The following is a 13683-nucleotide window of genomic DNA, read 5'->3' as shown; positions in this document are numbered from 1 at the left end:
TTTATTTTTTGTTTATTTTTTTATTTTTTGTCAACACTGACTTCTTGTTAGACTCGACTGTAACGAACATCGTGCCCTGTCAAATCAATGGCGCTGTTTCCTATTAGACGGAAGGGTCAACATAAATGCTAAAAAAAACATGATAAAATTTGATATTTTTTTCATTTTCAAGACCTGGACCTGCTAATGTAAATGTACTGGGCTTGCTGTGCGGGGCGCGTGTGCTTTAAGCGGTTCTCCGGTCCCGGGCGCACCGGACACCCACGTCAGCAAAACGTTTTTCCAGCACAAACGGGTTTCGGTCTTTCGGGCAAAGCAGGAAGTGAGAGCCGTTCGCCCTGATAACAAAAGCTGGAGAAATACATCCAAAGTAGGCTGAGAAATGGAGATGGTTTGTGAAAGTGGGACATGTCGACCGTACCGGAGTGCGGGTGACGCGGGGCATCTGTGAGTATTATGTTTAAGAGACTGGGGAAACGGTGCCCGGGTAAAGAGGGTGGGCGACGGGAACCAGCGCGAGGCTCAGCGCCAACCCGCGAGTCGCCCGAGCTCAGGTGATCCGAAATATCAAAAGGCGATAAAGGTGCTCGCAAAGCCGGGTGTTTTGCGTTTTAAAATCCAGTTTGGAGCGTTTCCAGCTGAGGTCGGTTCGGTGGGCGGCTCTCCGCGAACGACAGGGCTCCCGTCAGAAACCACCCCAATGCCTCTTTCCCTTATCTGACGGGCTTGATTCGTAATGTAAGAAATGATGTGCCTGGTTAATGTTTTAATCCTTGGGGTGAATCACAGGAGTGTGCGCGTTATCTCAGGTATTACTTTCTTTCTCCTGCGGGCGTTTTGCACATATAGGGCGCAGTGACTTTAATTTTATAACTGACTTTTCTGGCATTTTCTCTATTGCCATGTTATTTATGGCTTTATGTTAATTGGGTTGCTTATTTATTTATTTATATACGTCTGGCACTGTAACCCAGTTTTTGTATTTGTGTGCGCTTGCTGTGAGGGGAACGAATGATAAGATATTTTAACAGCAACAGCGTCGCCTATTTTTCTTCATTCCAGTGTTTTTTTCGTGTTTTAAACGCCCGTTTCTCTTTTTCTCTCCGCCTTTCTGTATTTATTTCCCTTTTTCCATCTCCCTGCTTCTCTCCCTCGTTACCCGATGCGCAAAGTCGGGTGTTGCCCCTTCCACAGCGAATGTACATGATTGACAGGCGTGTCATCCAATCAGAGAACAGCGGGCGGGGATTAGCTGCCTTTTCGTGAAATAAAATCGCTGCCATTACATCACACAAAGCACGACACCGCACATACAAACTATGAGTACTGTAAATCTGGATAATGAAGAGAACTGATTTACTCGTTCTTTTAAATACATGTTTTTCAAGTTGCCCCACTTCTTTTTTTTTTCAGACCTGTTCACAAATGGACCAGTGCAGATATGTCAGCCATTCACCAGAGCTGTTTACTAAAGCAGCTGGACCAGCAACGACACCAGGAATTGTTCTGTGACTGCAACGTGCTGGTGGAGGGTCAGATTTTCCGTGCACACCGCAACGTCCTGTACGGCAGCAGTGGCTATTTCAGGATGTTGCTTTCTCAAGGAGCCAAAGACACTCTAGAGTCTGTAAATGCTTCTTTTGATGTCTTCAGCCCTGAGATCTTTGCCATCATCCTGGACTTCATTTACTCTGGTCAGCTGGAGCTCAACAGCTCTAATGTGATAGAAGTAATGTCAGCCGCCAGCTACCTGCAGATGAACGACGTCATTTCCTACTGCAAGGCCTTCATTAAGTCTTTCCTCGAGATCAGCACAAAAGAGGACGATGAGAATCGGTATCTGTGTCTGTCGGACAGCAGTCCACTTCAGGACAGGCGTGAGAACGTCATCGAGCCGTCCAACATGTGTGACGTAAGCATGAGCTCTCAGACCAGACTGTGGGATCAACCAGAGGAGGATCAGACAGAGGAGGACTTCAGAGGAACCAGCCCACAGCCGTCAGGGCTTCAACAGAACTCTCCTCCACAGTCCAGTTTGGAGGCACAAATGGAGGAGGAGCAGTTCAGCTCTGTGCTCCCTGAACGCAGAAGAAGAGGAAGCAGGAAAAGAACTGCCTCCAGTCGCTTGGTAACAGAAGACACTTCTCTCATTGACCTGCAGGGGGTGGTATCACACTGCTCTCAGAAAGCAGACGAACTGTATGCCAACCTTCCATCTATTGTTGGGGTAGTTGGGGTGTTTAATAAAGGTGAGCACAAAACTGCAAATATTGTACACATATAGTTTGGGGTCAGAAAGTTTTTGTTTTTTTTTTTTAATGAATATTTGTATTTAGCAAGGATGCATTAAAATGATCAATAGTGACTGTAAAAAAATGTTTTGTTGTTACAAAAACTCTTACTTGCAAAAAATGTTACTTAAATAAATGCAGCTTTTAAACATTACAGTCATTAAAAAAAAAAAAAAAAAAAATCCAGCATATGCCTTATGAAGATTTTTGTGACACTGAAGACTGCAGTAATGATGCTTAAACAAATTAAACTTTTTTTTAGCATTGCTGTCACAGGAAAGAATTAATTTCTCAGATGTATTACTATAATACTGTTCTATTGTATTTTTGATCAAATAAATTCAGCCTTCACACATACACACACACACATATATATATATACACATATACATTATATATATATATATATATATATATATATATATATATATATATATATATATATATATATATATATACACATATACATATATATACATATATATACATATATATATATATATATATATATAGTATCATATAGATAGATAGATCTAGAGAGAGAGATTTGTGCATGAGGGAGAACAACATTTATTAAAATAATTATTTGATAATTTTTCTTGTCCTCCGGCCTGCCTCTACAATAAAAGATTTTCTATCTTCATATTGCACAAATCCAAATGCCATTTTGCAATTGAGAGTCAGTCAAGGTCTGCAAAACTTGGACAAAAGTTAAAAATGCAAAACATTTCTCCTTTAGGCCTTTTTCCGCCACGCTTATTTTTTCTCCAGCTCTCTGTTAATGTATGTTTCAGAGTAAACAAAAGATGTTTTGATTTTAAATAGGCTTTCGACCAGTCATTTGATGTGGTGATGCATGAAAGAGATCTAACAGTCAATGTCTGCCTCTCTCTGTCTCAGATTCCACTCCCTCTATGCGTTACAAATGTCCGTTCTGCACACACACAGTAAAGAGAAAGGCCGACTTGAAGCGTCATCTCCGCTGTCACACAGGTGAGCGTCCTTATCCCTGTCAGGCCTGCAGCAAACGTTTCACTCGCCTGGAACACCTGCGCAGCCATTTTGAGACGGTGAGAAACACACTCAGCTTCACAGTTGTCTGGCCCATTAACACCTCCACAGGCTGTACATTAACATGCCGCTGTTGGTCATTAATTCATATCTTGCACTGTGTGTGATCACATAGCATTTAATCCATGTAATGGATGTAATTATACATAATTACCTCTCTTTTACAGGCTGTCAAAAAATAATCATTGACAGCCTATTTTAAACATCTCCTATTTATCGCTTGCGTTCCGCAGATCCATCAGGCCCGTAAGTTGGTGTGCAGGAAGTGCAAACGGCATGTAACCGAAGTCACTGGGCGAGTGGTAAGCGAGGGAACCCGCAGATATAGGCTGTGTGATGTTTGCATTCAAGAGAGCGGCTACAGTGAGCTGATCACAGATGAGACTGATGGAAACGAGGAGAAGGAAGGCCTGTTGTTGGGTGTGGAGGAGGACATGAGTGAGAACAGGCAAATCGCATGGGTCATGGACGACGATGACCTCGCAGAAGATTCTGGAGCCGATCTCATAATCCAGGAAGTGGAGGACAGCGATGAGGAAGCCAGCGGAAAGTGATGATATGCATGTGGTTGTGTGTGAAAGGGGGAATGGGCTAGAGCTGTCTTCCTTGGCAGCTTAAGGTCTGTTAAAAATTCATAGGGGAAATGATTGTGCGTTTTTGTACAAATAAAAACACTTTCTTATTGAAAATCGAAAGTATTAAAACATAACTGCTTTTATAAAAGTACAAGTATATTTCTGTAATTTAAAGTATATTTAGTTTAATTCAAAAAGGCATTTATGGGCAGAATGACAATGCGGAAATTTAATTTAGATACAGGGCTGATAAATGGGTGAGAATTTTCTGTAATTAAGAAAAAACTGCAATATTCTAGTTCCGACTTTCATTTTCACATCACTTTTAAGTTTTCACATTCGTTTACTACAGCTTTAGTTAATGCCAAGGTTTACATATTTCATTTATTAAACTATGCTGCATGGAGTCCACGTGACCTACTTTGTGTGATGTGTAACAGACTCATTTATTTATTTAAAACAAAACGAGATATATTTGTTACCAATCACAGGCTCGACATAAACATTGTCTAAATAAAATATTGTATGTATGAATATATGTGTTGCTGTTTCACTCTCGATATATCATCTTCGCCATCCGTCTTATTTTGACATTTGTGGTTTGATATTTTATGCACAAGCAGTGTTTAGGCTATATAAATCATTTAACCAGAATTTAAATAAAATGGGAACTTATTCTATTTACATTTAACACAACCTTTTAGATTTTTTTCGCTTTTTGAACAAACCAAAAAAAAACTCACCACTAGAGCCACGATGCCAGATTGGTGCCCAACCTCTTGAAATCTGAGCCCTTATTATCGCGAGATCTAAATCCATAAACGAGCTAATGACGTCAGGGCGAATAGGGGCGTGTGAAGATGGCGGCGCTCGTGATGAGAGTTGGTCCTGGTTCTTTCACTTCCGTCCGGGTTCACAGACCCGCTTTGCGCTCCGCTGCTGCCGCGATACTCAGATCCGTAAGTTCAGGCGATTTGCTCTGAATCTGACGATGTTACGTGGTTTGCGTTTGTTTAAGTTAGTTAAATTACGAATGACACAGCCTTTGTGTTTACATTTACGTGTGTGTGTGTGTGTGTGTGTGTGTGTGTGTGTGTGTGTGTGTGTGTGTGTGTGTGTGTGTGTGTGTGTGTGTGTGATCTGACAGGTCAGTGTGTCTTCCACACAGTCATTCTCGTTCCCAGAGAAGGTGAAGATTGTAGAGGTTGGTCCCCGAGATGGACTTCAGAATGAGAAGGTGAAGAGTTTTCGGTCATTCTGAATGAACCTGCATCAACACCCATTATGACAGCCCTGTGCTGTGTGATTAAACGCTTCTATTTTCAGTTTGCCAACTGTTCAACCCTGTTGACAAATAGCGAATAGTTTTTTCCTAAAGGTATCGTAAAAATCTCAAAAGTGTGATTTCCAGGTTATATAAAATATGTAAGATAGTTAAGGTAATTGGTTCCTAGTTCTGGAAGCTTTGTGAAGTGAAATACAAGAGCTGCATTTTTTTCTGTTAATCACAATCTCTGCATCCATCAGACTGTCGTTCCAACAGAGGTGAAGATCCGTCTGATTGATATGCTCTCAGAGGCAGGGCTTCCTGTCATTGAGGCCACAAGCTTTGTTTCACCTAAATGGGTCCCTCAGGTGAGATGCAGCATACGCTTCAAAGCCTGCAGACATTTCATGAGCAAACTCACAACATAAAATTATAATTATGGTAATTAAAATAATTGTTTGGCAGATGGCTGATCAAGAGGAAGTGATGCGTGGCCTCCACAAGAAACCTGGCGTGAACTACCCTGTTCTGACCCCTAATCTGAAAGGATTCCAGGCTGCAGTGAGTCAAATACAAAAAAATAAAAATTAAATTATATATATATATATATATATATATATATATATATATATAATTAAAAAAATTATATATATAATCTCAGATGAAGGCTGGTGCAAAAGAGGTGGCAATCTTCGGTGCTGCGTCCGAGCTCTTCAGTAAGAAGAACATAAACTGTTCAGTGGATGAGAGTCTTGTGCGATTTGAGGAGGTGATGAGAGCAGCCAATCAAGAGGGGGTTCCTGTGAGAGGGTGAGACAGATTGCACGTTTCAGCATCTTAGTTCTTTTTTTAATAACCCAGTGTTCTTGTGTCTCAAAACCCTCTCCTGCTGTTATTCCCAGCTATGTGTCATGTGTGCTGGGTTGTCCATACGAAGGGAAGGTATCGCCGAACAAAGTGGCAGAGGTTGCTAAGCGACTGTATTCCATGGGCTGCTATGAGATTTCACTTGGCGATACTATCGGAGTGGGCACTCCGGGCGGCATGACGGAGATGTTGAATGCTGTGAAGAAAGAGGTTCCTGTGGAGGTTTTAGCAGTTCACTGTCATGACACGTACGGACAAGCACTCGCTAACATACTTGTAGCATTACAGGTAAGAAAGTATTTGGAATAATTCGGTAGTAGCTCTCTTACTGCCTGTCTTGATTGATATTTTCATTACATTCACACTGGCTTGCTGTCTGTTGAACCCGCCCTTATACTCAATCTTTAGTGACACACATGCCTTGCACGCATACCATGTGTTGTCACCTTTTCATTTTTCACATTCTTACAATGAGCAACTGCTTTTTAAATACAGCACACTTTTGTTTCGTGTGTTCTTTTCTAGAATGGAGTAAGTGTCGTGGACTCATCCGTTGCAGGGCTGGGCGGCTGCCCTTATGCCCAAGGGGCTTCTGGGAATGTTGCAACTGAAGACGTGGTCTATATGCTACACGGACTGGGAATCCATACTGTAAGTACAGGACTGTGTCAGATCTAAATCTTAATCTCTGTCAAATCAGCAGACTGGAATCTTTCATGAAAATGCATAATCTCACATCCTGACCCGAAACAGCTTCTTTTTTAGGCAATGTCACACATGAAATCATGACTTATTTTGCTGAATCATCGTTAAACTTCTCATAAATTCACAGGCTTTCTAGAAAGTATGCTACCGTTAAGATTTTTGGATGAAACCGTTTTTTAAAAATAAGTCTCTTTTACTCACTAAGGTTGCATTAAACTGCATAAAAAATCTGTAAAAACAGTTATATTGTAACTATTTTAACTTTTATAATATTACATTTTGAAAGAACTCTTTTCTATTTTAATGCATTTGAAAATGGAATTTATTCCTGTGACGTCAAAGCTGAATTTTCGTGCTAGTTCGGTGCTGTAGAAACATGTTGTGTCATAAAATAATAATAAGTACATGTCACAAAAAGAATTCTGGGCTTCTGGTTACAAAGGCCTAACCTATAGTCTGCCTCTAGTCGTAGAGTTCTACCACACGTTTAAGCTGTTGTTTTTTTGTTTGTTTGTTTCAGGGAGTGGACCTGCCCAAACTCTTGGACGCTGGCTCATTTATCTGTCATTCACTCAACAGAAGGACAAATTCAAAAGTAGCTCAGGCCTCATGCAAGCTCTGAAGTCTTCTTTCCCTTTATAGTGATTATAGTCATTAATCTTTTGGAGTTCACACTACATTAATCTTAATTTATAACATATATTTATAAATAAGTATTTCTATAGACAGTGGAGCTGGACGTTGAGGCATCTGTTCTCTACTGTGAATGTGTGAATGAGTCTAGGGGTGAGCTCATATCACCCACAATTGACAACCACAGACCCAAACTGTTCTCTTGTGCCTTGATTTCCGATGACAGGCAATCTTTGTATATGTATATTTAAAAAAAAAATTATATTTTACATAGTGCAGAACCAAGATTGTTCAACGTGTAAAGGTAATAAATGCCAGAAGGGGACGTAATTTGACTTGATGCAAATGTATTGCTGATTAGACTTCATCACATTACCGATCTTGATTAGCATTATTATCAGTGTCTCTCAGGTTTCATACTTGTGTCCTTGTATGTTTTTTGACTCATTTTGAAGACGGAAATCATCTGTCATTACCAGACAAATCCATTTCCATGCTGGTAATTATAACACACCCATTACAATGAAAAGACTCTCAGAATTTCAGATTCCATACTAAAACATGACTACAAGTAAATTTTGTCTCCAGGAAGAAATAAGAATAATCTGAGTGTTTTTTTCCACCCTGTTTTTTCAGGATTGCTAATGCCTGTGAATTTCTTTAAATTATTTTTCAGCCATGTTTTGTGGGTGCAACAACGTGTTGTTTCTATTTGTGTTGTTAACTGACATTATTGTATTTACTTTTATCAGTGTGTATGATTTTTAATAAGAGATTATTAATGATTAAAGGCAGGGTAATGAGAAATGTAAATGTATGCGTCCCTATGTGATGTGCCAAACTTCACTTTAAAGTTTATTTGAACGGTTAGGCTGACAATTGAACTTTTCATAATGGTAACCAAAATAAAACTATCCTTCTTCCCATAAGGAAAGTAACCATTTTAGTTATATAAAGTACTTCTGTTATCGGGTGAAGGTTGATTAACTGGATCAACAAGTCTGCATGGTTACGCATTTTCTTTGACATCATATATCCACCCTCAAAAACATATTTTACAAAATTCATGCATGACTAAGAAAAAATAAGGTTTTTCAGAAGTGAATAATAGTTATTGTACTTTGATCAGGAAGTGACATCCTGTTACTGCAAGGCTGAACATGTACAAAGAAATTGTATTTAGTAGTAGTATTTTATTTTATATATATATATATATATAAGTAGTACTCAGTATATACCTCTTTATGAACTAAAAAAATAAAGTTTAAATGTTCAAACCATAAGTAGGCAGTACGATACATTGCAGATGTTTTGATCCATTCAGATGGTATCTAATGGCAGCTAAATTGTTTGTTTTAATTTGGTCAAAATAAACTAAATGGAAGCACTGACAAAGAATCCCACTGTGATTCAAAAGTTTGGGGTCAGTAAGTTTTATTGATTGTGAAAGATGCTCACCAAGGCAATCAGTAGCACATGATCCTTCAGAAATCATTCTGATATGCTGATTTGGTGCTCAAGAAACGCATAAGTTCAACAGTTTAGTGTTGTTTTTTCACATTTTTTGCTCAAAAACATCTATTAAAATTATTTTTGTATTAATGTGAGTCTTTAATTTAAAGCGTCCTTGCTCAATAAAAGTTTTAAAAATCTTGGTGATCCCAAACATTCGAATGGTTTTGCAAAGATTTAATGTAAATTGATTAGTATTGCATAAAGTTCTGACAAAGGTTGGTGATTAATGATCTTGTTCCATGGTCTCAGTTAATTGACGTTGTTTATATACACTTCCTTAAATCTGTTTCCTCTTTTATTTAAATTTGTTCATGATAAAATGAACTAGCTATTGCTTTTCCAAATCAAAATAATGTTTAAAATGTGACAAATTGGCTATTTTTGTATTTATTTATACAGTATCAAAATTAATAAACTTTAAAAGCTTTCTGGTGTCTGTTTTATAAAATAAGTTTAGCAAATAAGTCAAGCTTATTTCAGTTAGTCTGACAAATTTTGAACTAAATCAACTGAGAATATCTGAAAGAAGCTCGGTTAATTTGCAAAACTTGTTTTATGAAACAGCCCCCAGATTACAACATCGTCAAATATTAATACAAAAAAAAAAAAAAAAAAACTCAATTTCAATAATTTTACTAAAAACTGCTAAATTAAAATTCTTAAGGTAATATGTCAGTGCGTTGATTCATGTTTGATACAAAGGCAGGGTGTGCAGCATTATGAAAAATCAGTTCAAATAGGTAACACAATCTTAACAGCAAGTCTGAACAAAGTCAGATTCTTAAAAAACGCTTGCCAAGTGTAAGTCAGATGAGGTTCGTCCACAGTCTACAGTAACAACAAATAATAAAGACATTCCCTGATTGCCCATCTTATGGACACTGTGTTATATTTTATATACCTCTCATTTTTCCAGCATAAAAATTTGAGTTCAGATAGAGTTCAGGTGTGTTTGCATATAAACATCTACTATTATCTCTATGAAAAAAGTTGGAACAGCTTCAACTTTAAAACTTTGTTCTGATCTTTGTAACAAATACCAGGACACTGAGAAATGAGACACGGTAAACAATGACGCCTATGAGGCATTTTCATTACGTCTTGTAACACTCAATGAACTCCACTCTTCCTCCTCTCTTTTAGTGTGCGTGTGAAGGTGGAAGTGGGTTTTGTATGCAAGGTGTGTTTGCCATGAACGCATTCCTGGTTATTTGATAACTCCTGAGCTTTTTCATGGGTTTTCACCTTTGTTCTTTTTAAGAAATGAATGAGAGGAATGAATCAGAGCAATGCATTCAGTCCACATGAATTCTTATTATCATGGCAGTTATGCAGTACTTAGAGCTGGAGTCAAAGCCTGAAGGAACATCCCAGGTCTTAACCCATTCCTGCTTGTTTCCAAGTCAAACGTTTCTGAAATCTGGCATATAGACTTTCACAAACCATCTGCCAAATAGCAAACACCCAAGACTGGCAGTTTTATAGGTCTTGGTGGGCAGTGAAAGTCTTCGAGACTGTCCAGATATTCAAAGCTTGTTCTATGCCCCCAGATCACTCCGATTGCTTGATGGAGAAGGAAGCACAGAAGTATTTTTCAAAGCATATCAGACTGCATCTTGTACATGGGTACTGAGAGGTTTGGAGCAGAAGCTATCATGTCTTCGCTCAATCTGTAGGCTGGCTTAAATGTTGGCTTGAGTTCAGATTTAAACTGATGTTTAGACCCAGGTTTATACTCTGGCTTAAAGTCTGGTTTTGACTCGGGTTTGCTGTCCATTTCATGCAAAGGAATGGTGCAGTTGCTGTCCTCGTCTCGGTATCGTCCATTAAGCGGTGTGCTGCTTCTCTGGTGCCTCTTACATTTGTTGGCACATCGAATGACACGCTTGGAGATCAGGTAGATGATCTCACAGACACTGAGCACTATGCAAAGAGCTGAAGCTCCAACCATAAAGTAGGTGAAGACTCTTTTCTCTGTGGGTCGTCCGATGTAACAGTCCACAACGTTGGGACACGGCTGGACCTCACACTTCACCAGCCGTGGCAGGTAGAAACTGTCATAAATGTGATGGAGGATGTACAGGAAGGTGATCTCGATGCCAGTCTTGGCAAAAAGGCTGATCAGGTACGTCCACCACAGTCCACCATGTTTCTTCCCCGTGTTGTCGTAGAGCTTGGCCTTTTCGCCGTGCTTCATGCGGTACTTGCGCTCACGCTCGTCACGGTACTTTACGTGCATTACCACCATCAGAGATGGACAGGTGACAAAGATGAGCTGCAGGGCCCACAGGCGGATGTGGGAAATGGGGAAGAAGTAGTCATAGCAGACGTTTGCGCAGCCAGGCTGCTTGGTGTTGCAGTCAAAGTCTTTCTGCTCATCGCCCCAAACTCTCTCAGCCGCTACAACGTAAACCATCACCCTGAACACAAAAACCACAGAGAGCCAGATCCGGCCAAAAGCAGTGGAGTATTTATTCACCCCACTGAGCAGGGCTTGAAAAGTCTTCCAGTCCATGGCTCAGAGCAAGGCCAAGTCACACTTGGTGTCCTCTAATCCTCTTTAACGCTGAATATCTCTGATGAAGAATAGAGCAACCTGAAGACGGAAAAGAACTGAAGAAGAAAAAAGAAAATAACTAATTCAAACAACTTTTTAAAGGCTGTATTTAAAAGCAACATGGTGAGATAGTTGTCTCACCCTTATTTTACTTCGATATACTAAAAGTTTTTTTATTTTTATTAACCCCACTTATCTCATCTAATCTTATGAATGGATTACAGTGATATTTCCCTGAATTATTTTTTTCATTTATTGAACTGATTCGATTCTTCCTGAATCTGATTCAGTGATCTGATGACAGCAATTAGCAGATCACTTGAGGTTAAAAGATTAAAGTGAATAATTATTTAATTTACAAATATAATATTTAGTCTTTTAGTCACAGAAGGCTATTGTAACTTCAGAAGACTTGACGTGTGGATCACTTTTATGATACGATACTTTTACGATATATATAAGATTCAAACAGGTTTAAATGAACATAAAGGTGTGTAAATGATGACAATTTTATTAAGTTGTGTGTACAGTATCATGAAATGCTTTATGCAGGATCAGCTATCACGCCATTTACACATCCTCCATATGATGTTTTCCTCAAACGAAGTGCCGTGCTCTTTAACATTTTACGATATATATATAGTATTGCTGAATCTAATGCTGTTTTGTGTAAACAGTAATCAGTCAAACCAGTGCCGCTCTGTTTCTCGCTACTTTGTGTCTTCAATTTATTTTTCTATCAGCGGTTGTCGTTTTTAATAGTCAGTGCCAGTTACGTTGTTTCCAGCACTGTAATTATGAACTGTTTACTCTTTTGTAAACGCGGTCGTATTTCTAATAATGTATCATATTAAAGAGCGCGTAAAATAGCAACTAAATAGATTTCACATTAAGAAAACGAAAATCAACCGAGAACAATCCTACACTCAAGTTTAATTGCTATATTGGGCTTGTACTTTTTTTTAAAAAAAAGCTTCAACCACTTCGCCTTTAATCAGTAATCAGAAAAAATGGATTCGATCAAGTATAAATGACAGGTCAAAGTAAGTGAACGGAAGTCGTAATGTAAACATTTTGAGCGACGCTTGTCATTTTACAAACGTGAACCGCGTCTAAAATTCACAAAAACAATGTTTATTACTTACTTTGGATGTATCTTTTCTCTTCTCTTGTTCTGTTAAACTCTTCTCTAAAATCCTCTGTTTGGCTTCCCTGTGAATCTGGTTCGGTAACACGCCTCATCGAGGGTGGAGTTCAGTATCCAGACTAGAGGATAGCTTTGCTCTAAACCTCTATGCTTTAAAGATAGCAAGCTAATTAAATACACATCTGTCTGTAACATGCTTTCTCAAAATCATCGTGCCTTTCTGTGTATCGTCTTAAATGGCCAGAGTGGGGGACAAAGGACTGATCTGTTTATGAAGTTACAGTGTTGTCTAAAATGAGTGCATGACTCCATAAAAAGTTTTTTTTAGTATACTGTTAATATTATGGTACTGCATTGTATTTTATGCGACAAATAGTAAACCCATGCCTGTGCAGCCTAGCAACATTTTCCATCTTATTGTACAATAAATAAGACTCCCTTTGTTTGGACAGCTCTGTCAAGTATACACTGCGTGTTAGTGGTTTGTGGTGTTGCCAACGTCTGCAGGCGGCTTCTCCATGTTCCAACTTGTCCATGAAAGTCTGCACTCCATAGTCACGTAAAGGACCACACCTCGTCGTGAACAACAGCTTTAGAAACGTTTTCATTGCTTGGAAACTTATAGGCATACTGTTTGTAAGGCACCTTTTTAGTGTTGTGCCAAGAATCCGGTACTAATTATTTGGTGTAATTAAAGTTAATGTGTTCCAAGTAACTCATGGATTGGGTCTGGGATGCAGGAGATCTTTGGTCTGGATATGAATTTTTCTCAGCACGATTCTTTTTATAGTCTGAGTGCATCGGTTTTAGCTATTGGGGGGGAGTCTAACGGTTGATGATGTGTGCTGGTAATCGGTTTGCTTGCAAGTAACCTAGAAGTGGAGTTTTCCACAGGAAAAGCCAATGTGGAACTTTTTCATCAAAGCATGAGAATTTTTTTTTCGGTCACACGTGTGAGGGCCTCTGACTCACTGCTAAACCCTTTGCATGATGATTCATTCTCTGAATCAAGTATTAAAAGAGCTGAAGTTTTATAATTTGCTCTCTGTAATTTT

At 38.9% G+C, this 13683-nt stretch overlaps 3 protein-coding genes across 3 annotated transcripts; 2 read left to right on the top strand and 1 right to left on the bottom strand.

Annotated features, from left to right (window-relative positions):
- The first annotated feature begins 105 nt into the window (after positions 1 to 105).
- Positions 106 to 4471, top strand: zbtb8a (zinc finger and BTB domain containing 8A). The gene is made up of 4 exons (XM_043263450.1): positions 106 to 447; positions 1414 to 2249; positions 3192 to 3361; positions 3596 to 4471. The coding sequence occupies exons 1-4, from the start codon at positions 383 to 385 to the stop codon at positions 3914 to 3916; spliced, it is 1392 nt and encodes a 463-aa protein (XP_043119385.1). The 5' UTR covers positions 106 to 382; the 3' UTR covers positions 3917 to 4471.
- A 277-nt stretch (positions 4472 to 4748) lies between these two features.
- Positions 4749 to 8216, top strand: hmgcl (3-hydroxy-3-methylglutaryl-CoA lyase). The gene is made up of 8 exons (XM_043263453.1): positions 4749 to 4896; positions 5085 to 5174; positions 5465 to 5572; positions 5670 to 5765; positions 5866 to 6014; positions 6107 to 6359; positions 6597 to 6722; positions 7297 to 8216. The coding sequence occupies exons 1-8, from the start codon at positions 4798 to 4800 to the stop codon at positions 7396 to 7398; spliced, it is 1023 nt and encodes a 340-aa protein (XP_043119388.1). The 5' UTR covers positions 4749 to 4797; the 3' UTR covers positions 7399 to 8216.
- Positions 8217 to 8826: 610 nt separating this feature from the next.
- Positions 8827 to 12784, bottom strand: gjb3 (gap junction protein beta 3). The gene is made up of 2 exons (XM_043263457.1): positions 12627 to 12784; positions 8827 to 11537 (listed from the first exon to the last, which is right to left on the bottom strand). The coding sequence occupies exon 2, from the start codon at positions 11437 to 11439 to the stop codon at positions 10519 to 10521; it is 921 nt and encodes a 306-aa protein (XP_043119392.1). The 5' UTR covers positions 11440 to 11537; positions 12627 to 12784; the 3' UTR covers positions 8827 to 10518.
- Between the last annotated feature and the right edge of the window lie 899 nt (positions 12785 to 13683).

This window comes from Puntigrus tetrazona, chromosome 17, assembly GCF_018831695.1.
Source record: "Puntigrus tetrazona isolate hp1 chromosome 17, ASM1883169v1, whole genome shotgun sequence".
Taxonomy (NCBI): Eukaryota; Metazoa; Chordata; class Actinopteri; order Cypriniformes; family Cyprinidae; genus Puntigrus; species Puntigrus tetrazona.
Note: the sequence above shows the minus strand (reverse complement) of the source record. Positions and strands in the feature narration are given on the sequence as shown.

Bases quoted from the DNA above. Each gene is read 5' to 3' on its own strand.
- zbtb8a (XM_043263450.1), top strand. From the start codon at position 383: ATGGAGATGGTTTGTGAAAGTGGGACATGTCGACCGTACCGGAGTGCG. The intron at 448-1,413 runs GTGAGTATTATG...TTTTTTTTTCAG, and splicing joins GCGGGTGACGCGGGGCATCT to ACCTGTTCACAAATGGACCA. The intron at 3,362-3,595 runs GTGAGAAACACA...TGCGTTCCGCAG, and splicing joins TGCGCAGCCATTTTGAGACG to ATCCATCAGGCCCGTAAGTT.
- hmgcl (XM_043263453.1), top strand. From the start codon at position 4,798: ATGGCGGCGCTCGTGATGAGAGTTGGTCCTGGTTCTTTCACTTCCGTC. The intron at 6,015-6,106 runs GTGAGACAGATT...TGTTATTCCCAG, and splicing joins GAGGGGGTTCCTGTGAGAGG to CTATGTGTCATGTGTGCTGG. The intron at 6,723-7,296 runs GTAAGTACAGGA...TGTTTGTTTCAG, and splicing joins ACGGACTGGGAATCCATACT to GGAGTGGACCTGCCCAAACT.
- gjb3 (XM_043263457.1), bottom strand. From the start codon at position 11,439: ATGGACTGGAAGACTTTTCAAGCCCTGCTCAGTGGGGTGAATAAATAC.